This window comes from Notolepis coatsorum (genome assembly GCF_963971535.1).
Source record: "Notolepis coatsorum genome assembly, chromosome: 1".
Lineage (NCBI taxonomy): Eukaryota > Metazoa > Chordata > Actinopteri > Aulopiformes > Paralepididae > Notolepis > Notolepis coatsorum.
The window spans coordinates 58,513,642-58,538,856 of record NC_140165.1 but is presented as its reverse complement, the minus strand read 5'-3'; the positions used below and the strand labels follow the sequence as shown (position 1 = coordinate 58,538,856).

The 25,215-nt window shown below is 46.3% G+C and overlaps 1 protein-coding gene across 1 annotated transcript; it reads right to left on the bottom strand.

Annotated features, from left to right (window-relative positions):
• Positions 1–4,957: 4,957 nt before the first annotated feature.
• LOC311234347 (GTPase IMAP family member 9-like) lies at positions 4,958–24,775 on the bottom strand (the record flags this gene model as incomplete). Its single annotated transcript, XM_084321498.1, has 4 exons — positions 4,958–4,979; positions 6,794–7,658; positions 23,348–23,496; positions 24,675–24,775. The coding sequence occupies 4 exons, from the start codon at positions 24,773–24,775 to the stop codon at positions 4,958–4,960; spliced, it is 1,137 nt and encodes a 378-aa protein (XP_084177624.1).
• Between the last annotated feature and the right edge of the window lie 440 nt (positions 24,776–25,215).

The window sequence follows — 25,215 nt, the reverse complement described above, 5'->3', positions numbered from 1 at the left end:
AAAGGTTACCACAGTCGGCTGACCTGTATGAATGGGAGTGTTGTACTGTGTGATAGACACTTGTTATCTCAGCTGCAGTGACCTTGTCCGTCTGGCTATCATTGTTTGGTTTAAAAAGAAACGTATCCATAGATCTGGATGTTTCTTTTTGGTGAGCCACTTTCAAGTGAGACTCACGTCCACTGTGGCACTTCAAGTTGTATTCTCCTCCATGCGCAATTGAAAACGAACTATGACACAAAACACAGAAAGCCTGCTGCGGATTGCCTGCCATCTGCCTCACCCAGTCATGTGTCGTTTGCCAGTCTTGGTTGTAACTGCAGGTCAGTTTCTTTTTACTGCTTTCCATCTTGAACTAGTTCGCTTGTAATGTTGTTGTGTTTTTTTTTACCAATCAGATTTGCGATATGAGGTAGCGTCACGACTCAGTCTCAGTCACGTCACAAGCAGGCAAGCAGCACGCTAAAGTACTATAACCAATCAGAGCAATGTGTGTGGACAAGAGGCGGGTTGCTACGTTTACTGTCTGTAGGGAGGGGCTTTTAGACGCATGTTTTTTTTGGCTTCGAAAAGAGGGACATCCTCTCAATATGAGGGACGCGGGACATTTGGTCAAATGGTGGGACAGTACAACCAAAAGGGGGACACCTGGTCACCCTAACACCAAACCAACACCGTGACGTCAGCAACAAAATGGCGCCGCCCATGGCGAAAACAGGGAAATTATATTTGATTTTTCAGACAAATAAGCAGGATTTCACATTTTATTATAGGACCCTGTCTTACACAAGGTACACAAAAAACAAACTAGGATCACATTGTTCACTGCTTCATCTCCCCTTTAAGCATGATTTTGAAAATGGGGCCCGGTGTTTCAAAACACACAATTAGCACAACCACACACACAATTATCAGAACACCTCAGATCCTTTGCTAAATTAAACACTTGTCAAAACCATACACTAATTTATAAAAACTACATTTTGTTACCATATGAAACACACATTTTATATGACTTAATTCTGTTTGAACCAGTTACTCACACTGCTGTGCTTAACCTAAAACACATTTAGCAATTCTACTTCTCAGTGATTAGAGTACTGTATGAATGAATGAACGAATGAATGAATGAATGAATGAATGAATGAATGAATGAATGAATGAATGAATGAATGAATGAATGAATGAATGAATGAATGAATGAATGAATGAATGAATGAATTTATTCACACACACACACACACACGATACATTTACATGTGAGTATCCTCATGTGATAACAATGTCGCAAATTGTGTGCATGTGCCAGGTCTCCCAAGAAGCTATTTAAAGCTTTTGGAGGGAGCCTGAACACAGATACAAACAGAATATAAACAACAAAACAATAATAAAAAACCAAACAAAACCAAACAATACAACGTGGGTAGGTTTACACACCTACCTACTAACTGACATATAACAGAGATACATAATACAGACAATTTTATTCCTAAGTTATAATTTTAATTAGAGATATGAATTTAGCAGTTCCTCTTTCAGTGATTTTTTAAAGGTTTTAAAGGTATTAGTCATTTTTAGATTTCCGTCAAGCTTGTTCCAGATATGTGGACCCCTGCATGCTATGCTTAGGCTAGCACAATTGAGCCTTCTCCTCTTGCCAGATATAAGATGCTTATTTCTTGTGTTGTGGATGTGCAGTGGTTGGCAGACTGGGACAAGCTCAGACAGTCTGTAAGTGAAGTACGCAGAGAATGTGCAAATATACAATAAATTCACCAAACACTACACAAGACCAATACTGTAGACTGATGAAAATATAATTTATTTATCTACATATACCCAAATCAATGATGCAGACTGCTGAAAAAAAAAATGTCTCTCCATATACCCAAATCAATGATGCAGACTGATGAAAATATAAATCTTCTCTCCATATAACCAAATCAGTCAACATTTCAACATGGAGAATCACAACAAAATATGTCCCAGTTTTCATGCTACTATGTGCATAACACTGTAAGCTCAGCAAATATCAGACAAACATAAAATACTGTATCCAGTACAGGTTAAAATTACAGTAAAACAAAAACAATTTTGAATTTTTTTTAATAGAGTACAGAAAATACTAGACATTATCTCTTTGCCTAGCTGGATCTGGCAAGATAATTTTTTGCTCTGTGTGTATTGTTTTGCAAAAAGTGTGAGGCTGACATTGTGCTTATAGGGGTGCAAATCTGGGCCTATGTTTTGCTCCTTGAGTGTAAGGTTTTGATAATTGTGTAATACTTTTGATTTGAGTGTTTATGCAATTGAAGAAAACTGTAAAGACTAGAGATGAACTGTTTATTTCTTTTGTACATAGGCTGTGCATATGTTTGTTTGTTTGTTTATTTGCTTATGTGTATGATTCTTAACTGTTTTTATTTTGTTATTGGTGTATATGTGTGTATGTATGTACAGTATATGTATATATATGTGTATATATGTATATTTGTACTCCTGTTGGGGCCTCTTGGACCAGATCAATGTTTTATCTGGCTAAATAAAGGTTAAATAAATAAATAAGAAACTGATGATTTGGTCCTGTTAACTTTGAATTTTCTATGGGGACTGCCCAGATCCCTCTCATGGACATGGACCTCACTTTGAGAACATCTAATGATTCTAGTGCTTCAGTATTCATCTCTAATTACTATAAAATTGCGTATTTCTGTGTTTAAAAAAAGAAAAAAAAACTCCACCCCCCGGGCTGAAGCCCCCAATGTTTTCTAACCCTAAAAACGCCCCTGACCTGCACTGGCTCCCCATTGCTGCACGTATCCGCTTCAAAGCCCTCGACCTAGCATACCGTGCGGCAAATGGAACCGCTCCCGCCTACCTCCGGTCAATGGTCTCTAACTACACACCCTCAAGACCCCTACGCTCTGCATCTTCTGGCCGCCTCAGACCTACTCCTATCCAAGCTCCGGGAGGGTCATCAAAGAGAAGCCGCCTATTCTAGTCCTTGCCCCACAATGGTGGAATGAACTACCCACCCCAGTTAGGACAGCCGAATCCCGTCCAATCTTTCGCCGTCGACTAAAGACGCACTTCTTCAACCATTATCTGAAATAATAATAAAAAAATGTAATAAAAAATCTAACCCTAAATAACCTTACACTTGCACTTGTCCTAATAAACTAACCTACACTAACACGCAAAACCTTGATGAACATTGTTACTCAGCTGATATTGTACCCTTCCTGATGACCTGTCATACAGAACTTGTAAGTCGCTTTGGATAAAAGCGTCAGCTAAATGACTAAATGTAAATGTAAATGTAAATGGTCACCTGAACGGCATCATCTAAATAGAGGGATAATCCTTGTGTAAACTAGATTTGTTTGTAAACCCCTTAAGCCCGGTACAGGGCCAAGATTCATATCACGCCATAAATCGATCAATACAGAACGTATTAATTAATGTTGCGTTTCTTTTTCATATGCAGACAAGAGTAAAGACCCTAACCCTGTTAAAACAGCAGTCAATGTGTATATTTTGTTTACCAATGTTTTTAAGTGTTTTTTAAGTGTTAATAGCGAAATATGAGTTTCTAAATATCTCGGCGCATCCTGATGGAAACCGGATGAATTAGATGGAAATAAAGGAAGCTGTCATAAGTGTGTGTAGTCCTATGAACGAGGAGACCCAGGGCTTTCGAATTTTATAAAACTACACTTCCCAGCTCATGCCAGCCCGTCAATCATCCGACTTCCAGGGTGAACCTTTTTTTTAAACATTATTTTCAGTCATATCTCACGGGTTGAACAAACCTGAATGTTATTGCATGAAATAGAACACAGTTAGTTTCTTTACCTTTCTGTGAACGTCAGGCAGAGCTATTTACATGACGTGACGTTTTTGCTGCCCTGTCAGGGGCGCCTGGTGGTACTAAATCCAGATTGAACTCTGCCATTGGAAAGAGGAGATTTGGCCCAGTGACAGTCTCTCAGTTGTAGTAGAATAAGTACATACCAATAGTAGTAATAATAATAATAATAATAATAATAATAATAATAATAATAATAATAATAATAATAATAATAATAATAATAATAATAATAATAATAATAATAATAATAATAATAATAATAATAATAATAATAATAATAATAATAATAATAATAATAATAATAATAATAATAATAATAATAATAATAATAATAATAATAATAATAAAAATAATAAATTAATAATATCTTAAATTTATAAGATAAATTAAATGTATAGATGTTGATGCTGATGTTATTGTTGGACCATTGATTAAACCCACCAAAATCTGAACTATGATACTTATTTTATTGCATTATTTATGATGTACAAATACATTGTTTACATTACAAAGAGACAACTTCAGAATATTAGTACAGAAAAGAGTAATACAAAAATTATAACCAAAATAAACTAAATAAATGAAAGAGGAAAAAATACAACACCCCCTTCTCCCATAACTAAAATAATTACTTGATAATAACATTTGATAATCAGATGATAATCGGAGCCACCATATAAAGAGTCTTTAAACAATAATGAATATGTCAAATTAAGCAATTTACTTATCTAATGTATTTAATTCTACAACATGAGATATTTTCATTGCTTCTTTGTTAGAAGTCATTGTAATAAGGTAGTTTAAAAAGATCATCAGATCTATGCTAAATAAATTAATATTGGGCTTGGAATCCATCATCATGGATTCATGCAATTTTTTTAATTGACCAAACAGAGCATGCATGAGCCAGTAATGAAATCAAGTAACAAGACCATACTTTATTTTATTCTAAGTAGTTTGTTGAATGCATCAACCATTACTAATGTAATATCTGTCCATAAGAGGAATAAGGACAATTAAAACATAAATTAAAATGTTTCAGAATTTACATTTTGCTGAGATTTCTGCTTTGAATATGCTTCACATTCACCCATTCACAGAATTGAACCTGGAAATTAGAAGGAGTTAGAAAGAGGAGCCTCTCAAAATGAAAAGGAAAGAATCTTAGATTGTAGCTTTGAATTGAAGGTAGTTTAAACCATGGGGCGGGACTAGTGGAATATCACTTCTGCGCTCTCTATATTATACATTTACATATATATATGTTTATATAATACATTTTAAGGGGCTATAGATAAAATGTTTATGTTTTTAAATAATACATCCACAGAGCTTTTAGAAAGGTGCAGAACAAACGTATTGCTTCCCCCCCAACACGGTCCAAAATTAATGGATCCATCCCCATGTGGAATGCACCTGATTGGATAAATGACATTCTGGTGCTCTAGTGCGACATCTAGTGGCTGAATGTCATCTACATTCACATCTAGTAATTTAGCTGACACTTTTATCCAAAGGGACTTACAGGGCTGCATATTTGTTTTCCATTGTTGCAAAAATACTTTGCGTTGTGTGTGTGAAGAAACTATCACGTTTCGTTCATTATAGACGTCTGGTATCGCGAGAAGGCTGACTAAGCTGCTCGCAGCAGACCATTTGAGGCTAGAGCAGCGTAGAAGAGTGGTGTGTTGAAGCACTGGTGGTCTCAATTTGCTCTGTACATTCTCCAGATTAATGAATACAAAAAATACACATTGTTGCTTTAAAACAACTCAAGTCATGATTCAAAAATGTAAATATCAAACAGTTAGTTAGGACAGGGGTTCCCAAACTTTTCAGGCCAGGGCCCAGAAAATAAGGCGTCAGAGAGCCGCGGCCCAATTCACATCGTCAGGCTTTTATTTTCTTTTTTTTTGCCAGGCGACCGATTTTTTAAGCCAAATATCACTTCAATCCTATTAAGTTAGTTATTCATTTATATGTGCTATTTATGAGAGGGCTAACTTGTTGCAAAATAATAATGATAATAATAATAGCCTCATTAAAATACTATTGTTGCTTCGGTTGTTTTCAGCGTTTTATGTGCATAATCTGTTATTTAGTTTGAAATGTTCGTTGAAATAAGTAGATTTTTCGTTTTTGTTTATTTATTAAGTTAATATAAAACCATATAGTCACATTTTAGAATACAATAGAATAGAATTTTAGAATACAACTAGAAACACTGTCCTGGCCTGCTTCTAAGTTCAGTGGCCTGACAAAAAAAAAAAAAAAAAAAAAAAAAAAATTTAAATCATCTCGCGGCCCACCCGTGGCTGCTCGCGGCCCAACTTTGGGTCGCGACCCCGACTTTGGGAACCACTGAGTTAGGACACCTGATAAAAGCCCTTCACTATGGCTCCTAAAGTGATGTCTGGTGATGTTAAACAGAGTTTAATGTAGGTAAAAAAAAATGCAGGTAAACCATCCCACTTCGCTATAGCTCTGTTATTATTCCAAAGGGCCTGTGAGGTGCTTTCTGCCATCTAACTTTCTACTTCTTATACAAGTTCCATTAATTCATCTACAATTTGTTCACACTTATCCATCAATCTTTCACTAAGAGTCTCCACCTTTCTGTTCATTCTTTCTCTGTCACAATTTAGTCTCTCTACCTCTCTGCCCTTAAGATCTATCTTTCTACAGAACTGCCTCTCTCTTTCCGACATGAAGATATGAAGATGTCTCTGTAATACGGGAAGAATAAACTTCATCAGGTTAACCTCTGCTCCCACCATGGCTTCTTTTTCAAACCTCTCTCTTAATTCAGTTTTTTCTCTCTGATATTTCTCTTCCGACTCAATTTTCTCATTTACAGATTGTACTCTAAGTAGGCCCAGATCTTTGTTCATCTCTTCCCGACGACTGATATCGGTCTCTAACTTCATCTCTAGCTCTCTTTTCTTCTTTTCATCCCTCTCTTCTTCCAGCTGTTTCTCCAGAACTAACATTATTTCATTGAGCATTCTAATGTCCTCTTTCAATCCCTGGACCTCTTTCTCCATAAGGGAGTTTTGTAGTTCCTTCTCTTGTCTTTCCCTCATCTCTTCCTCCTCCCTCTGTTTTCTCTCCTCCCTCTCTTTCTGAATCCTTGTCTCCATCTCTCTGACCTGGTTCTCTGCCTCCTGGTAGGTCTGAGTGTTATAGAAGCTCTCTGTGATTCCTGACACCATCTCCTCTATCTTCTCCAGCAGCTGTGAGACCTGAGGACCACAGCTTCCGTCCTTCACATTGAGGACATGGTACCTGTTCCTACATTTCTCTACAAGCTGCTGGAGTTCCTGACTCCCTGCTTGAAGAAACTCCTCCATGCTTTGCTCTTTCAGTCTGTCAGTGTGGGTGAACAGAATGATGGTGTATCCCCAACAACCCTCTCCAAACATCCCCTCCATTCTCTCCATCATCCCTCTCTCCTCCCCCAGTGAGGGCTCCAATGGTAGGACCAGGAGGAAGGCGTGGGGTCCCGGGGCAGACAGACAGACACAGAGCCCCACATCTTGTCTCATCTCCTTCAGAGAGAGTCCAGGGCAGTCTGGAGCGTCCACCAGCACCAGCCGTCTCCCACACACCTCTCCCTCTCTCCTCCTACTCCTCTGGGCCAGTACAGCCTGGGCCCCAAACTCCTCTCTGCCCAGGATGGTGTTTCCTGCTGCACTCCTCCCAGCTCCAGTCCTCCCCAGCAGCACCAGTCTCAGCTCAGACACCCTGGGAGACACTGGAGAGCCTGGCCTGCTGCTGTTTCCTCCCACTGCAAGCAGACACACCAGTTAACATCTGGAGGAAGTCTTACAACAGGTTAAAGGCTTTTGAATGATTCTTATAGGCCTAATGGACACAATAGCAGTTACAGCACAGGAGACTAAGATAATGATTACCTACACATATTAAATAATATATATATGATAATACATTATCACCTCCACTTATTAAACAATATGTAGATGATATTAAAATGTGTATAAAGAAAACATCAGTAGAGAAAGAGAAATGGTCTCACGTTCTGTAGGAATCCATTGAATGCTTCTCCTCGTCCTCTGTGGTAGTATGACATCTGCGCCTGTAGTCTCTCTACTCACTGAAACACAATGTTATACACACAAATACAGCAAAATAATCTTCACAATGACCCTGGGTGATATAGTATAGTATAGTATAGTATAGTATAGTATAGTATAGTATAGTATAGTATAGTATAGTATAGTATAGTATAGTATAGTATATATATTATCTATTTGTTTTTAAATATACTGTAGTTCACTTACAGGAAGTAATAGGTCCCATGCTACGTCTCCTTCTGAATAGTAGTATGGCACCGGTTTCAGACATTTCTTCACTCTCTGAAATACAAACATCCGTTTCCATCACTGTATCATTTAAAGACATAGAAACAAAGAGATATTTAATAAATAATTTAAAACTGACCAGTCTGTTGGGCTGATAATCTAATCCTCAGTGTCTCAATTTCAGTCTTCAGGCCACATATCTGTTGTACTGTAATGACAGATGGAAGATACACAATATGATATTTCTTTATTGATCCCCTTGGGGAAATTCAGGTGCCATAGCAGCATGGGGGAGGGGAGGTACAGGTATATAGTCTGGTCAGTTTAGGCATAATGGCTGCAAAAAAATTATTAACATTTGAGCCAATGTTTTTCTTTTCATTTAGGGCCTGATAAACAAAAAAATGCAAGGAGCCCAAAATATTTGCTAATTTGAAGTCCCAGAAACGGCCACGCCTACTTTTTGGAATTTTGTATCTCGGCTCCTGAAGGTCGCAGAGAGTTGATATTGGGCTCAATAGTTGTGGAAACACCACATTTATATTAGTGTTATGAACAAACATAGACTCTAAAACCTTTACTTTTTAAGATATTTGTGGAAAAAAAACGCCATTCCGCCACGCCCGTTTTGGCTACGGCCGAAATTCAAAAACTGTCTGGGCGTATCGCCAGGCCGGACGTGCGTGCAATTTCATCCAAATCCATGCATGTTTAAGCACTCAAATAATCCGAACACACACACACGCACGCACGAGTCATGTATTGAAGCGGGCTGCACCGCTTAAAACTAGTTATCTGAGCGTAGTGGAGCAGAAGGTCTGGAAGGAGTCCCATCGCCCTGTACAGACCGTCAATGTTGAGGAATTTGACGCAGAGCTTGGACTTGTGTTTCAGAAGAGCATGGGAGAGGAGGAAGACTTTTTGATGGCGGCTATGAAGAACATTGGATCTGATGCATTACAGCCTGTAACTGGGACCTCACACCACACTTCAAAGGAGCGGGACAAGACAGATGTCCCAAAAAAAATCAACTGCATCATGCCCAGTGATTGACCATGCTAGCAACACCGAACAGCTTCAGCTCCATGTCATGAGAATAACAGTATCATACACAAGATATGTAGACCATGGGAGAAGAATTTTCTCATTCATACTTCGCTTTTATGGGTGGGCTGCACCTTGAGAAGGTTTTTCTGGTCTGTGTTGGCCAGTTGATAAAAGGAACTGGTCTGGATACCATCTTAATCTCAGCTAATCTGAACATCACTGGTCTGACAACTGCTGTATGTGATGTGAATTCCATAAAGAAGGCTAGATACTGCATTCAAATCCTGGCTGTGGTCCTGGCCAAGAAGAGGGACGAGGCATTCCAGGCAAAACATCTAGAGGACAACAGTTTGATTTGGAGCAATTGGGTGGCCAATGAAAACAGCCCCATGTTTCACTACTGGACCAATGTCCTTGAAGCAATCAAGGAATCAATCAGATCCTTTCTGGAGGCCAACTTCATCATGATGATCAGTGCACTTGAGCAGCTCATTCCTCTTTACTTTGCACTTGATCATACATACTATGCTAGATGAACATCAGTGTTTCTTCAGTGTGTTGTTATTATAATACATAATATTGGTTCCGCCCTGTTGTTGTAGTACCCGGACCGAGGACCGGGGTACAGGAAGAGTGCTTGATGTACGGATGCACAACAGAGAGAGTGCCTTGATGTACGGATAGACAACGTGAATAAAAGCCAGTAAAGAAACCCTAGCCTAGCCTGTTTATTCCTAGTTAGGAATACTGGAAACAACAAACATAACATGGTGTCAGATAATGGAACTGGCGACGCGGAGTTGAATCGACGTCAAGAAGGAATGTGCTGGATTCCGAAGGCACAAATGTGCGCACTGCTAGCGAGAGGATCAGCATGCGAGCATGTCTAGTGAAAGTGAAAGTGATCAAGCTAACGACGTGAGTGAAAACGTTTCAACCAATCAAGAAGGAGACCAAGAAAATCCTGCACCCGTAGTGTTTCCCGTCATGGATAAGCTCAGTCCTCCCACACCCATGCAGTTCAGTGGCAATCTTGCTGATAATTGGAAGAGATTTAAGCAGAGATTTAGTATTTACTTGGCTGCAAGTGGGGCGGGGGGAGGAGATGAGAACAGAAAAACGGCTATATTTTTGCATGTAATAGGAGAAGATGCATTGGATATTTACAACAGTTTTCAGATAGATGAGGGAAATATAACATTGACTGAGCTAGTGACAAAGTTTGAGGAGTACTTTGTGCCCAGTAAAAATGTCACTTTTGAGAGATATACGTATTTCTCTGCCAGTCAGAAAACAGGTGACAGTTTTGATCAGTACTTAACTGAACTACTTACGTTGAGCAAGTCATGTGAATTCGAAGATTTAAGAAACTCATTAGTCAGAGATAGAATAATATGTGGAATTCCTGATAATGGGCTCAGAGAAAGATTACTACGTGAACATGATTTAACGCTAGAGAAAACAGTTCACATGTGCAGAGCAGCAGAAACCACTCGTGCACAAGCAAAGGAGCTGCGCACGGATGAGTCGGCAGCAGTGCATGCCGTGAAAAGAGAGGGACAGCGCCCAAAACAGTTTGTAAAACAAAAGCCTACAGAGCAAAGTCCCAGGAGTCCAAACAGTAGATGTGGAAGATGTGGAGGCAAGCATATGTCTAGGGCATGCCCTGCTTATGGGAAAGTCTGCCACAAGTGTGGGAAGGATAACCACTTTGCGAAGTATTGCAGAGCTGAGGCTTCAGGGATGAAAGTGAACACAGTGGAAGAAGAGCCAGAGGAGTTCTTTGTGGACTCAGTAGTACAGTCTAGCACGGCAGAGGCGGCAGAATGGATAGTCCCATTAACTGTGAATGAGACCATAATTCCATTTAAGATAGACACTGGTGCACAGGTCAACCTGTTGTCCATAGATGATTACAGGACCCTCACAGTTAAGAGCAAAATACACCATGTGAAAGTAAAAGTGACTGGTTATACAGGAGAGACTGTTCCAGTTAAGGGGTGTTGTGTAGTGACTCTAAAGCACAAGGGACAGCAGTTAAGGGCACAGGTGCTCATAGTAGAGAAGAGCGTACAGCCAATCCTAGGTCTGAGTACCTGTGAAAAGCTTGACTTAGTGAGGAGGGTGTTTGTAGTGAATTCCCAGACTAGCACAGACCACAAAGCAGTCATGCAGGAGTACAGTGATGTCTTTGAAGGACTAGGATGCTTGCCTGGTGAGCACAAGATATGTGTGGATGACACAGTGACTCCTGTAGTGCATGCGTGCAGAAAGATTCCATTTGCACTGAGAGACAAACTCAAAAAGGAGTTAGCCCGCATGGAGAAGATGGGCGTCATAAAGAAAATAGATGAGCCAACAGATTGGGTGAGCTCACTAGTAGTATTGACGAAGACAAATGGATCTCTACGCACCTGTCTCGATCCACGGGATCTAAACAGGGCTATAAAGCGTGAGCATTTCAAGCTTCCAACAAGAGAAGAGATCATGTCACAGTTTGCCGGAGCTAAATGGTTTAGCAAGCTGGATGCGTCAACAGGCTTCTGGCAGATGAAGCTGGATGAGGCAAGCTCAAAACTGTGCACGTTCAATACACCAGAAGGAAGGTTTCGCTTTCTGCGTTTACCTTACGGTATTCTGTCTGCGCCCGAAGTTTACCACAAGACAATCCATATGATCTATGAGCACATAGAGGGAGTGGAGACCATGATGGATGACATCATCGTGTGGGGATCCACAAGAGAAGAACATGATGCACGGCTGAGGGAAGTACTGGATCTGACACGCAAGTCCAATCTGAAATTAAACCGAGACAAGTGTGAGTTTGCAGTGAAAAGCCTTACCTTTGTGGGAGATGTGATTTCAGAGCAAGGTGTCAAGCCGGATCCAAGGAAGACGTCAGCCATAGTGAACATGGAACGTCCACAGAGCAAAGAAGATGTGAGGAGATTTCTGGGAATGGTCACATACTTGGCTAAGTTTATCCCCCAGTTGTCTGCCCAGTCAGCACCACTCAGAGGGCTTCTAGAGCAGAAGAACGAGTGGGAATGGTCTCATGAGCAGGAAGAATGCTTCAAAATGCTGAAAGAGATCTTAACCAAGGAACCAGTGCTCAAGTTTTATGACCCAGAATGGAGCACTAGGATATCGGCAGATGCTTCTCAGTACGGCCTAGGAGCAGTACTGCTACAGATGTATGACAACAGCTGGCAGCCCGTAGCCTACGCATCTCGTGCATTGACAAGTGCTGAAGTTAGATATGCACAAATAGAAAAGGAACTTTTAGCCAGCACATATGCATGTGAACGTTTCCATCAGTACATATACGGAAAGGCTTTTGAAGTGGAAACAGACCACAAGCCCCTAGTATCAATAATGGCCAAGCCCCTCAATGATTGTCCTCTGAGGATTCAGCGACTGTCAATCAGACTGCAGAAATATGATGTGAACATGGTCTATACACCAGGAAAATTCATGTTTACTGCTGACACGCTCTCACGCGCAGTCAACAAAATGGAAAGTCCAAATGAACAGAAAAGCATAGAAATACAAGCCTATGTTGACATGATTGTCACATCACTTCCTGTGTCTGCTGAGCGAACAGAGAAGATCAGGAAAGCAACTGAACTAGACGACACAATGAAAGAGCTCAAGAAGACCATACTGAAAGGGTGGCCTGAGCAAAAGCGTGAATGCCCGGGTCAGATCCAAGATTACTGGGCATGCAGATCAGAGCTCTCAGTTGCTAATGAAATTGTTTTCAAAGGAAGCAAGTTTGTCATCCCGGCATCCATGCGCAAGGAAATGCTGCAGAAAGTGCATGAGGGACATTTGGGCGAGGAAAAATGTAAACGTAGAGCGCGTGAAGTAATGTACTGGCCAAGACTCAACCAAGACATCAGCCACACCACAGCTGCATGTGAAATATGTCTCACCTACAGGTCTAAACAACAAGCAGAGCCGCTCATGCCCCACCCTGTACCTGATCGCCCGTACCAGAAGGTCGGAGTCGATTTGTTTGACTGTAACGGTAAAAGCAACATTGTAGTCACAGATTACTACTCCAACTACCCGGAAGTTGTAACACTGCAGTCAACATCCAGCAAAACAGTCATAGCCTACCTGAAAACAGTCTTCGCGAGACATGGAGTTCCCTGTGAGCTGTTTTCAGATAATGGGCCACAGTTTTCCAGCAGCGAGTTTGCTTCGTTTGCAGAGGACTGGGGTTTTCACCACGCCACCTCAAGCCCGAACTACCCGAGATCCAATGGGCTTGCAGAGAGTTCAGTCAAGATCGTCAAGGCCCTCATGAAGAAGGCTCAAGATGGACAGGAGGAGTTCCAGAGGAGTCTGATGATATACAGGAGTGCCCCATTGGAAAATGGTTTGTCCCCAGCCCAGATGCTGATGGGAAGGCGCTTACGCACTAACCTTCCTATCCATGAGAACCTGTTGACACCAGAAGGAGCGCACAAAATCAGCTCAAGGAAACAAGAACAAAAAGAGAAACACAAATTGCAACATGACAAGAAGGCAAAACACTTACCAAGCCTCAAGCCAGGCGATACAGTCCGTATCCTGGATCACACAACAGGCACATGGAGACAAGGAGGACGCGTGCAAAGAGAAGTTTCACCACGCTCATACCAGATCCAGACAGACCATGGTGCTTCTCTGAGACGAAACCGTGTGGATTTGAGACCACAGGTGACAGTCCCAGAGACAGACTCTCAACAACGAAGCACTGCAGAGGTGTTAGATGCTCCCAGGAGTGAGCAGTTTTGTCAGAGTTCCCCAGACCGCAGTGACTCTGTCATGCCAAAAGGGGGCAGCACGCCCTCTGAGACCTGCTGCAGGCCTAAAAGGACTGTTAAACCTCCTGAGAGACTTATTGCACAGTGCTGAAAGGCATGTGGACTGTGGACGTGGATAGGGTAAAGAAAAGAGGACACTTGATGATGAAGGTTAAATGAAAAAGAAAATGTAAAAAAATAAATAAAAAAAAGAGGATTGTAAAGAAAGATTTGATGCATATGCTTATTGTTTGAATGCATACGTTCATGTTTAAAATGTATGTTTATTATTGGAATGTACAGGTTTAAGAACAGTCGGAAACGAACGTTTTGTTATAGACGACTACAGGAAAAGAACAAGTTGTTTCTGTTTAAAAGAAGGGAAGATGTGTTGTTATTATAATACATAATATTGGTTCCGCCCTGTTGTTGTAGTACCCGGACCGAGGACCGGGGTACAGGAAGAGTGCTTGATATATGGATGCACAACAGAGAGAGTGCCTTGATGTACGGATAGACAACGTGAATAAAAGCCAGTAAAGAAACCCTAGCCTAGCCTGTTTATTCCTAGTTAGGAATACTGGAAACAACAAACATAACATTCAGGATCTCAAAGAGCTAGAATGGAGACACCCAGGAGTTGTTCAAGGAATTTCTATCAGGCTCTTTCGCAGTAAACACCAGAGGTAACCGATTTTCGAAGATTGCATGTGATCAAAAGCAGGAGCATAATATGAAGGTCATCAAGTCTGACACTGGATAATAATTAATAATTAAGATAATTAAAAAGTATCAGTTACATGACAATATAAAAATATCAATAAAAGTAGGAAAAGGCACATTTCACAGCTCTCACACGGCCACATGGTTAGGACCTGGAGCATGTCCACCTGTGGTTGAAATGAACAGTCTTTTCTTTTCCCATTATACCAGGGATTTTGTCCTTAATACTGCATGTGAGGTTAATGGGAACATTTCTGCATTTCACCAAAGGATCTTATGTTTCAAGTCGATACAAAATTGCTAACTAACCCTAAATGAGCGGATGTTGCAGAGAATACACCGACGCTGGATGCTGTGCGGTGATCTGATCTGCAATACTAATACCTTTAAAAATATGTTTACTGCCGCTTAATATTATAAATCCACTGCCTTATCAGAGAGACATGTATATCAGAAGGCTTTGTTCACGGGACCACAGCTGCAGGAACCAGACAAAGCAAGGAGCCATCTATTAACCCTTTCACTGCCACACGACAAAGAGTCAACCCTTTCACAACCACACTACAGAAGGTTAACCTTCTGTAGTGTGGTAGACCGGGGGAAAGGTCTGTTTACGCAGAACCAACGTGCTGAACTATTGTTTTGACGTTGGCCTGTTTCTCACGGCGCACAACAATAAACAAACCGCGCCGTCATGTTCCCCCGCTCTCAAAGACAGGGTTTATTCAGCTTTTATTTATCGGGCTGAGATTTATTTCACATCATAAATAGATTAATACAATCCGTGTTAATTAATGTTGCATTTCTTTTTCAAATGCAGCCAGGAGTAAAGACCCTAACCCTATCAAAACAGCAGTCAAAGTGTATATTTTCAGCACTACGTTTGTTTACAAATGATTTTAAGTGTTATTAGCGAAATATACGTTATATACTCGTACTGGCAATCACGTCTCGCTCTTCGCCATATTGAGATATACCTCATCTCCAGTACCTACTGTACTTCATTAACGAAAACAAAGCACCCATGCACTTGACCAGGCCCCACCCCAGTGTACCCCTATAAGGAACCAGGCATGGTCACACTCGCCCTTCCTCTTTTTTCGTTTTCCATCATGGACGTGCATTGCATCCCATGTAACTAGCTGTTGATGAAATGCAGAGAGAAATTGAACAATGTTGGGTTTCGCCGGAGATTTGCCAGCCCCTGGAATCTTCTCGGCATGTTCCAACGGCGCGTCGGGCCTGTCCTGGGGTTTCCTCGTCTTTTGACAGCAGATCGAGGGACGTCGCGCGATGTTTAGCTATTGGGCTAACTCGCGCCCAGGTAGGATCTGCGCCACTAGGCATAACAATGCTGGCGTTAGTGATGCTGCTCGAGTTGTCCCGGGAGACAACCGAGTTGTGTATTGGCGCAAGGGGCAGGATATCTGGGTAAACGTTGTTGTTTTCCCGGTTATCCTGGAGCGCGCGGCTAACGTTATGCTATGATGCTGGGTTACTGTTTCTGTTTTGATTCCCCGCTGAGGGCTGTCTTTTTAGAAAAAAGTCTTCCCTCATCTTAACCATTCATGCTGAAGGTCAATCTGTTGGGAGTATTGACAGGGGCTTGTTTACCTTTTTCATGGGTGAATGGGCTGAGGCCTAGGGCTGGTGTGCTTTTGTGAATATTATGGATGGTATGCGGGACTGGTGTTCTCTGGTCTGCATCCCCTTAACGTTGTGTGTATGGGCTAGCCCATTATGCAGTGTATTGGTGGTGTTTTAGTTCATTTATTCATTAATCCCTTCATGGGTGCACACCACAGTGGAGGTTGCTGGTTGCAACCACCACTGGTGCTCCGTGTTTATGAAGCAGGTGGCATCAGTCCTTTGCCTCTGGCATGTTGAAACAGTGCCCCGCCCGGCCGATGCCATGAGGTGAGTCGGCCCGGCGGGTGGCTGGTGGGCTGTTAAGCCTATACCGCCACGGTATAGAATTAGCAGCGATTAGTAACTTTGTTCGAATTACTGTTTTTTCTGTCAAAAATGGTGTCGGGTGGCGGGCCATGAAGGCCAGCTGACGTCGAAACATCGTGTGAGGTTTTGACGTTATTAGCTTTGACCTAGCCGCAAGCTATAACCGCAGGGAGGGCTAGGATGCTGTCAACGGTTGTTTACAGACATCTTCGTTGGATTAGTCTCCCTTTGAGGGGGTGAGAAGTAAAAAAAAAAAAAAAAAAAAGGTTTCTCTCCTCAGGGCTCCCCTCTCCGCAGAGGGACTTTGGTCTTTCCGCTGGAGCGCGGGCGGTATTTGACCTAGGCCCCACACCACCTCACGCCGCACAGCCAGAGGTGAGAGCACGGCCTCGCCAGCAGCTGTGGCGAGGCCCTCGACCAGCGGCCATGTTTCCCCTGCCTGAGGTACCCTGGGCTCAACGTCAACAGGTGTCCACAAGGCCGACAGCCTTGGCGGCCGAGGGATCGGCTACATTGGATGAGCACGCCCTAAAAAAACGTCGCCGTCCGGCTGTGTGCAGCCCGCTCTCCGGTCACTCCCTCCCCCAACACCAGCGGAAAAGGGGCTCTGATTTGTTTCCTTTGGCTGCAGGCCACGTGTCTTCAATGAAGCGCAAGCGGCCCCACGTTCGCTTCTCATGGGGACAGGGGCTGACACCCAGTTGATGGCTGAGACTGGGTCTGTCCGTGAGAATGTTGTGCTGTCAAGCGGCTCCCACGCCACACGTTCTGCGTCTGTGTTTGGTTGAGCCTGGTGTTACGTCTGTCAACTACAAGGGTTGTCAGCAGGGGGGCTCGAGACCTCTTGAGGCAAACAGTGCAGGCTTCCCCAACCTCGCCTTCGCCAGGCCGGGTATCACGTTGATGCCTCCCACTCCGGAGAGCCCGCAGTGGTCTGGCAGGCACGCGTGATTTGGGTGGTAGTAATATCACTGCAGGGCTACGGTGTGTAGGAACCCATGGGGGCCTCACACCTTGCATGTCCAGCTGCAGAACAACTCCTCAGCATGCTGGAGGGGTGTTCAGTGGGGGAGCTTTTGTCACCTAGTATGATGTCAGCTTCCCCCGTATCAAACCGGCCCTTTCTGTCGGGGTCCCCCCTTGGGTGCGATTGCCTCGTGGGTAGTGTCAGGGTCCGATGTCCCGACTCCATGGAACGCTCTACTCGAATGGTTAGTGGGTTCAGGGTTGGCTACGCACAGCGGGTGCCTATCTACAGTTCCTAGTGGACCAGTGCCAAATGGCGGCGGCTGCGTTTTGGGAGTATCATCACATATGGCTACAGCAGTACCATATGTCGAGGTGGATGTTTACACAACCCCACCCGTTTTCAGGTTTGGTACTACAGACCCTATTGTCAGGGTCACCAGCAGTGACAGCTCTGGTCAACGAGATCCAATCTCTGTGAGCAAAGCAAGCCATCGTCGTGGCGTTTTCCTCCCGGTATTCTCTGGTGCCTGAGAAATCGGGAGGGGGGGGTGTCAGACCCATGCTGGACCTGTCCCATGGGAAGGTTCAGCATTTTGGACCGTCTCCTACCTGTTGAACACTGTCAAGTGGGGGCGTATTCGCATCCCCGATCTTCCATCCTAGGGCTTACCTACGCTTCCTTTGCTGGGTTTAGCGTATGAGTACCAGAGGCTGCCGTTCGGCTATTCTCTGGCTCCTCGCATCTTCACCAAGTGCGTGGAGGCCGCACTGGGGCATCTGCGTCGTCAGGGGTTACAAAGTGTATTCTGCCCTGACGACGTTCTGGTCCTTGGCGGTCAAGGTGGATCGTCAGGTCTCATACCAGGCAGGTGGTGGAATTCCTCACCAGCCTGGGGTTTGCTGTAGACTGAAAGTAGAGTACTCCTCTTCCCAGTCAACGGGTGGAGTACTTGGGCTTATTCTAAGCTCAAGGTCTATATGGGCATCCCTCTCAGAGCATGTTATCGACACGCTCTGGAGGTTCCGTCCTAGGACGGTTACGGCGCTGTCCGTGATGCGCCTGCTCAGTATGATGGCATGTGCTCATTCCGTGGTCCCTCTTGGCCTCCTCTTCACCTCATGAGGAGGATACGGAGGTGGTTTTCCAGTATGGAAATAGACCCGGTGAGAGGCAAGTGGAAGCGGCTAAGGCTCCCATGTCAGTACTGGGGGACCTTGCCCTCTGGGGAGGGCCTGGGGCCCTCACCAGGGGGGGTTCCCATGGGCAGTAGGCTGTCACACGTCACGGTCTTCACCGACGCCTCCCTCACTGGGGGGGGGACGCGTCGGGCCAACGCAGTAGGGGCCAGCTGGCAAGACCATGCTGCCCGGTCTGCGCTACGTTCAATGTGTTGGAATTGAAGGCAGTCCTTCTGGACCTCAAACGGTGTTTTGATTAGGACGGACAATACGACATCAGCGTCGTATATCGACAGACAGGGAGGAGTACCCTCCCCCTGTCTGCACTGGGCGGCGGTCGGCTGGCTATGGCCATTCTCCATCTGCGCAGCCTGTGGGCTCTCCACATCCCCGGCAGGGTGAATGTGGGTGCAGGTGTGATGTCGCGGGGCGGTCCTCACCCTGACGAGTGGGGATTACGTCCGGACATAGTCTGGCAGGTCTGGGACCGATTCCGTGGCCGCCTGGGATTCTGTACGTTTTCCCCCCCATACATCTGATAGGTCAGTTGTTGGTGCGGATACGTCGGGAGCGCAGGACCTTGGTCCTGTTCGCGCCGGACTGGGGCACAGCTGTGTGGTTCCCGGTCCTGATCCAGCTCTTGTTAGCCCCGCCGTGGCCTGTTCCTTGGTCGTCGCGGGCCCTCTCTCAGGTGCACGGGTCTCTGGGGCAGTTCCCTGTGCTGGGCCAGCCGCTGATGGTTTGGCTGTTGAGAGGGTGAGTCTGGAGGGGATGGACCCTTCTGTGGTCAACACCATCCGGAACGCGCATGCTCCCTCCACTATCGCGGGTTGCGCGGGTAGGTGGTGTATTTTCCAAGAGTGATGTAGAATGGGGGGCTTGGACCCGGTGTCCTGCCCCCTGGACGCTGTCCTTTCCTTCCTTCAGTCTATTTTGGATAGACTGTCGGCTTATATGTCGGGTATACGCCGCGGCTATATCCTCTTGTCATGTGGGGTTGAGGGCGTTACGTTGTTCAGCCACCCTCTTGTGAAGCGTTTCCTGCTTGGTGCTCGGCGCCTTAAGCCGGTGAAATGTTCTCTGTCTCCAAGTTGGGACCTCCAACTGGTCCTCGGCCGGTTGTCTGAGGCCCCGGTTGAGCCTCTTGAGCAGGCGTCTTTGTAACAGCTGTCTTTTCAAGACTGCATTCCTGATGGCCATCACCTCCGCTAAGCGCGTGGGTGAGCTTTGTGCTCTCTCGGTGCGGCCTGAGTGCTTGTCAATAGCGGTGCGACTCTGAGGCCTAATCCAGTCTTCGTGCCAAGAAATATCCGGAGCTCTTTTCGCTCCAGGGATATTGTGGTTCAGGCGTTTCATCCGCCTCCTCACGCTGGTGAGTTAGAGGCGAGCCTTCACCTGGCGTGTCCAGTCCGGGCTTTGGGGGTTACCTCAGCCGGACTCAGGACCTCAGGGCTACCGATCAGCTCTTTGTTTGTTACGGTGGCTCTCGCGCTGGTAAGGCACTGTCAAAACAGCGCCTGTCACATTGGTTGTGCGAGGGCTTTGCCCTTTGCTACACGTTGGCTGGGCTGGCCCCCCCTGGGGGTGTCAGGGTGCACTCCACTCGTGGGGTGTCGGCCTCTGCCGCCTTGTTAGGGGGGGGGCTCGGTGGAGGACATCTGTGCTGCGGCCTCCTGGTCCTCCCCGGGTCCCTTTGTTAGGTTTTACCTCATGGACATGACTGGGGGTTCTGTTTCCCAGGCGGTTCTGAGGTCTGGGACCTCCCCTGCGTCCCGCCCTTCGGTGGGTTAGCAGGTGTGTGTGGGTGTGTGCCACGAGGTGATGTGTCACACGTGGTCCCGCCTGTACTGTGCGTTTTTAGGGGTCTCTAGTTCCCTCTTTTTCGCACTTGGGTGGAGTTGACTGCCGCACCCTCTTAAATAGGAAGGGGGGGTGACGGGACTCCCCTCCCCCCTGGTGGTAGGGCTTGCGGGTCCTAAGGGGGTACATTTGTCGGGCCTCGCGTCTGCTCTGCCCCATATCTCAATATGGCGAAGAGCGAGACGCGATTGCCAGTACGAGTATATAACGATAGGTTATGTATATAACCTAGTTATATGAGTACTGGCTGAGCGTCTCGCTCTTAGCGCGCCCTGAGGTCCCTTGGTGGGGTTTTTCTTGATGGAAAACTTTTTTCCAGAGGAAGGGCGAGTGTGACCATGCCTGGTGCCTTATAGGGGTACACTGGGGCGGGGCCTGGTCAAGTGCATGGGTGCTTTGTTTTCGTTAATGAAGTACAGTAGGTACTGGAGATGAGGTATATCTCAATATGGCGAAGAGCTGTTACGAACGAGAGGTAAGTGAGAGTTCCAAGTAGTCGAGGAAATGAGACAGAGAATAGTGTTCTCTTCAAAATCGGTTCCACTGTTTATTACAAAGGTAACAAGAGTAACTCAAAGTACAAAGAGAGAGAGCTTAGGTCAGTGCTTGTTCCAGCAATCTTGTCCGTAGTGTAAGGTGAAGCTCTAGCAAATGACAGAAGATAGAGCAGACAATAAATGGGCACATACCAAACATTCCACGCTGTCAATTAGTGACAGCAGTCTGACAGCCAGTGACAGCACCCATGTGTGACAGACAATTAGTGTAGACAGCAAATCAGTGGTGACATACAAAGTGAACCCAAAACAACAGGAAGTAACCAGGCAGACAGTAGGATACTATCCTAAGGAGGATAGGATCCAGAACGTTACAGTATCTCCCCCCGACGAACGGCACCTGACGTTCACCTAGGGGCCTCGGGATGCAGCCGCCGGAAATCATCGATCAGGCTGGGATCTAATATGTCCCCTTGAGGCACCCAAGAATGCTCTTCTACCCCGTACCCCTCCCAATCCACCAAGAACTGAAACCCCCTACCCCTCCGCCTACAACTCAGGATTCTCCGCACCGTATAGACAGGGGCGGAGGAACCGCAGGAAGTGGCGGGGATAAGGGCGATGAGAGGAATGGCTTCAACAGGGACACATGAAACGTCGGATGGACCCTCATAGAGGCCAGAAGGCGTAGCCTGTAAGCCATAGGATTCACCCGACGCACCACTTTAAAGGGGCCTATAAAGCGAGGAGCCAGCTTCCTGGACTCCACCCAGAGAGGGAGATCATGAGTGGAAAGCCAAACCCGCTGTCCCGGACGGAAAACCGGAGCCGGACAACGCTTGCGGTTGGCTTGCCGCTGAGCCTTAACCGAGGCCTTCTGCAGCGCCGTCCGCACCCTGTTCCACGTCCTGCGACAATGAGCCACATGTGCCTGGGCCGACGGCACCTCCACCTCCTGCTCCTGTTCGGGAAACAGAGGAGGTTGAAAACCATATTGACACTGAAAGGGAGACATACCAGTAGAGGAGGAGAGGAGGATATTATGCGCACACTCAGCCCAGGCCAACCTCCTACTCCACGTCGCCGGACACCCAGCAACGTAGCACCTCAGAACGCCCTCCAGATCCTGGTTGACACGCTCTGTCTGCCCGTTCGTCTGCAGTTGGAACCCAGATGACAGGCTGACGGAGGCGCCTAGACCGGCGGCGAACGCCTTCCAGAACCTGGAGGCGAACTGAGGACCCCGGTCAGACACAATATCCACTGGAAGCCCATGGACCCGAAAGACGTGCTGCACCACCAGGTCAGCTGTCTCCCGAGCCGAGGGGAGCTTGGGGAGGGGAATGAAGTGGGCCGCCTTGGAGAACCGGTCCACCACCACCAGGATGGCAGTGAACCCATCCAATAGGGGAAGGCCGGAAATAAAATCCAGGGATATGTGCGACCAGGGACGCTTGGGAATAGGAAGCGGTCGGAGGAGACCCGCCGGTGCACGGCGAGAGGTCTTACTGCACGCGCACACCGAATAGGCCACCACAAAGGAGCGTGTATCCCCCCCCTCTGTCGGCCACCAAAACCTCCTACGGATAAACTCCAGGGTTCTGGTGGCCCCAGGGTGGCCGGTGAGAGAGGATGTATGTGCCCACTGCAGCAGGCGTGAGCGTGCCGCCTTGGGCACATACATCCGGCCCGGAGGACCCCCACCGGGATCGGGCTCCCGTGCCTGAGCCGATCTTACCACCCTATCTATGCCCCATGACACGGGTGCCAAAATCAAGGCCTGTGGAATAATAGGGTGGGGCTTCTCCTCTCGACCCGGAAGATCAATCTGGCGTGACAGGGCGTCAGGTTTGACGTTCTTGGAACCGGGTCGATAGGAGATGGAAAATCGAAATCGAGTGAAGAATAACGCCCACCTGGCCTGGCGAGCGTTAAGGCGTTTAGCCCCTTGGATGTAAGCCAAGTTCTTATGGTCAGTCCAAACAATGAAAGGATGTGCCGCCCCCTCTAACCAATGTCTCCATTCCTCCAGTGCCAATTTGATTGCCAACAACTCCCGATTACCCACGTCGTAGTTACGCTCGGCCGGAGACAGCCTGCGTGAAAAGAAGGCACAAGGATGCACCTTACCATCCTTTAAACATCTCTGCGAGATTACCCCTCCCACCGCAGTGTCAGAGGCATCCACCTCCACAATGAACGGAGCCTCTGCGTCGTGACGGATTAGTACAGGGGCGGAGGTGAATCGACGTTTGAGGTCACAGAAGGCAAACTCTGCCCTAGGCGACCATTCAAAGCCAGGGAGAGAGGACTTAGTGAGAGCTATTAATGGATTGACTAAGGCGCTAAAATTGCGAATAAAACGCCTGTAAAAATGTGCAAAGCCCAAAAAACGTTGTAACTCCTTGAGCGATGAAGGCCGTGGCCAATCCAAGACTGCACTCACCTTGGCTGGATCCATGCGCAGATCACCCTTCGTCAACACAAAGCCCAGGAAGGAAACGGTGTCAGTGTGAAACACACACTTCTCTGCCTTAACAAATAGTTGATGCTTAAGGAGACGTTGAAGCACCTCACGAACGTGCAGTTGGTGTTGAACCATATCGTGAGAAAAAATCAGGATGTCATCTAAGTACACAAATACTGACACCCCAATTAGATCCCGCAGCACGTCGTTGAGCAGGGCTTGGAAAACCGCCGGAGCATTAGCTAAACCAAAAGGCATGACCAAATACTCATAATGCCCATTAGGAGTATTAAAAGCAGTTTTCCACTCGTCTCCTTCTCTAATCCTGACCAGGTTGTATGCATTACGTAAGTCAAGTTTAGAAAATACCTGTGTAAGCACTCAAAGGCGGTATCCATGAGGGGCAAGGGGTAACGGTTCTTGATGGAAACGTCGTTCAACCCCCTATAATCAATGCATGGCCGCTGACCTCCATCTTTTTTAGCCACAAAAAAGAAGCCAGCGCCTGCGGGGGATGTGGATGGTCGGATATGCCCCGCGGACAGTGCCTCTCGAATGTAAGTGTTCATGGACACCGTCTCAGGGCGAGAGAGAAAGAACATCCGCCCACGGGGCGGAGCAGCACCGGGTAGAAGATCAATGGGGCAGTCGTAAGGTCTATGAGGCGGTAGTGCGTTAGCACGCGTTTTACTAAAAACGTCCGCCAGGTCACAATAGACCACAGGCACACCTGCTAAATCGGGGTTGGGAGATAATAAAGAATCTGCAACGTCCACCGTCACCCTGGAGAGAGACAAAAGAGGGGGGACGGATGAACTCTCGCCAGCGTCAGCCCTGACACCGCTTCCCATGGAGAGTTCACCCGTAGCCCAATTAATCAGAGGATTATGCATCACAAGCCAAGGGTGACCTAAAACAATGTCAGAATGGGGAGACATGACAACAAAAAAATGCAAATATTCCCCATCGCTACCCGCCACCTGAACCCACAGTTTCCCGGTGCGCTGGATAATAAGTCCACTGCCGAGCGGTTGACCGTCTAGCGATCGGACAGGGATGGGCACCTCTAGTGTCTCTAAGGGAACCCCCATTCTAGAGCCACCCCCACATGGATCAAGTTGCCCGCAGCCCCCGAATCCACTAAAGCCCTGGCCGTCTTAGAAGAATCCCCCCACCCAACAGTGATATCAAAAAAAGTATGTGAGTCGTCTATGACAGGAGAGAAATGCCCACCTGCTAGCACCTTGCCCAGGTCTAGCGGGCCCCTCCGTTTCCCGAGCCACGACAGGCGGCAAAGCGATGCCCCGTGGGGCCACAACGAAAGCAGCGCCTCTCGTTGACCCGCCTCTGCCTCTCCGCTTCAGAGAGGCTCAGCGCTCCCAGCTGCATGGGCTCGTCGTCGCCCCGGTGCTCTCTCATGGGCTGGTATGCTGGTCGTTCGACACTAGGAGAGGGGCGGAAGAGTACCTGTGACGAAGCCTCCCTCTCGCGCTCCCTCTCCCGGTGACGATTGTCCAATCGTATGGCCAGG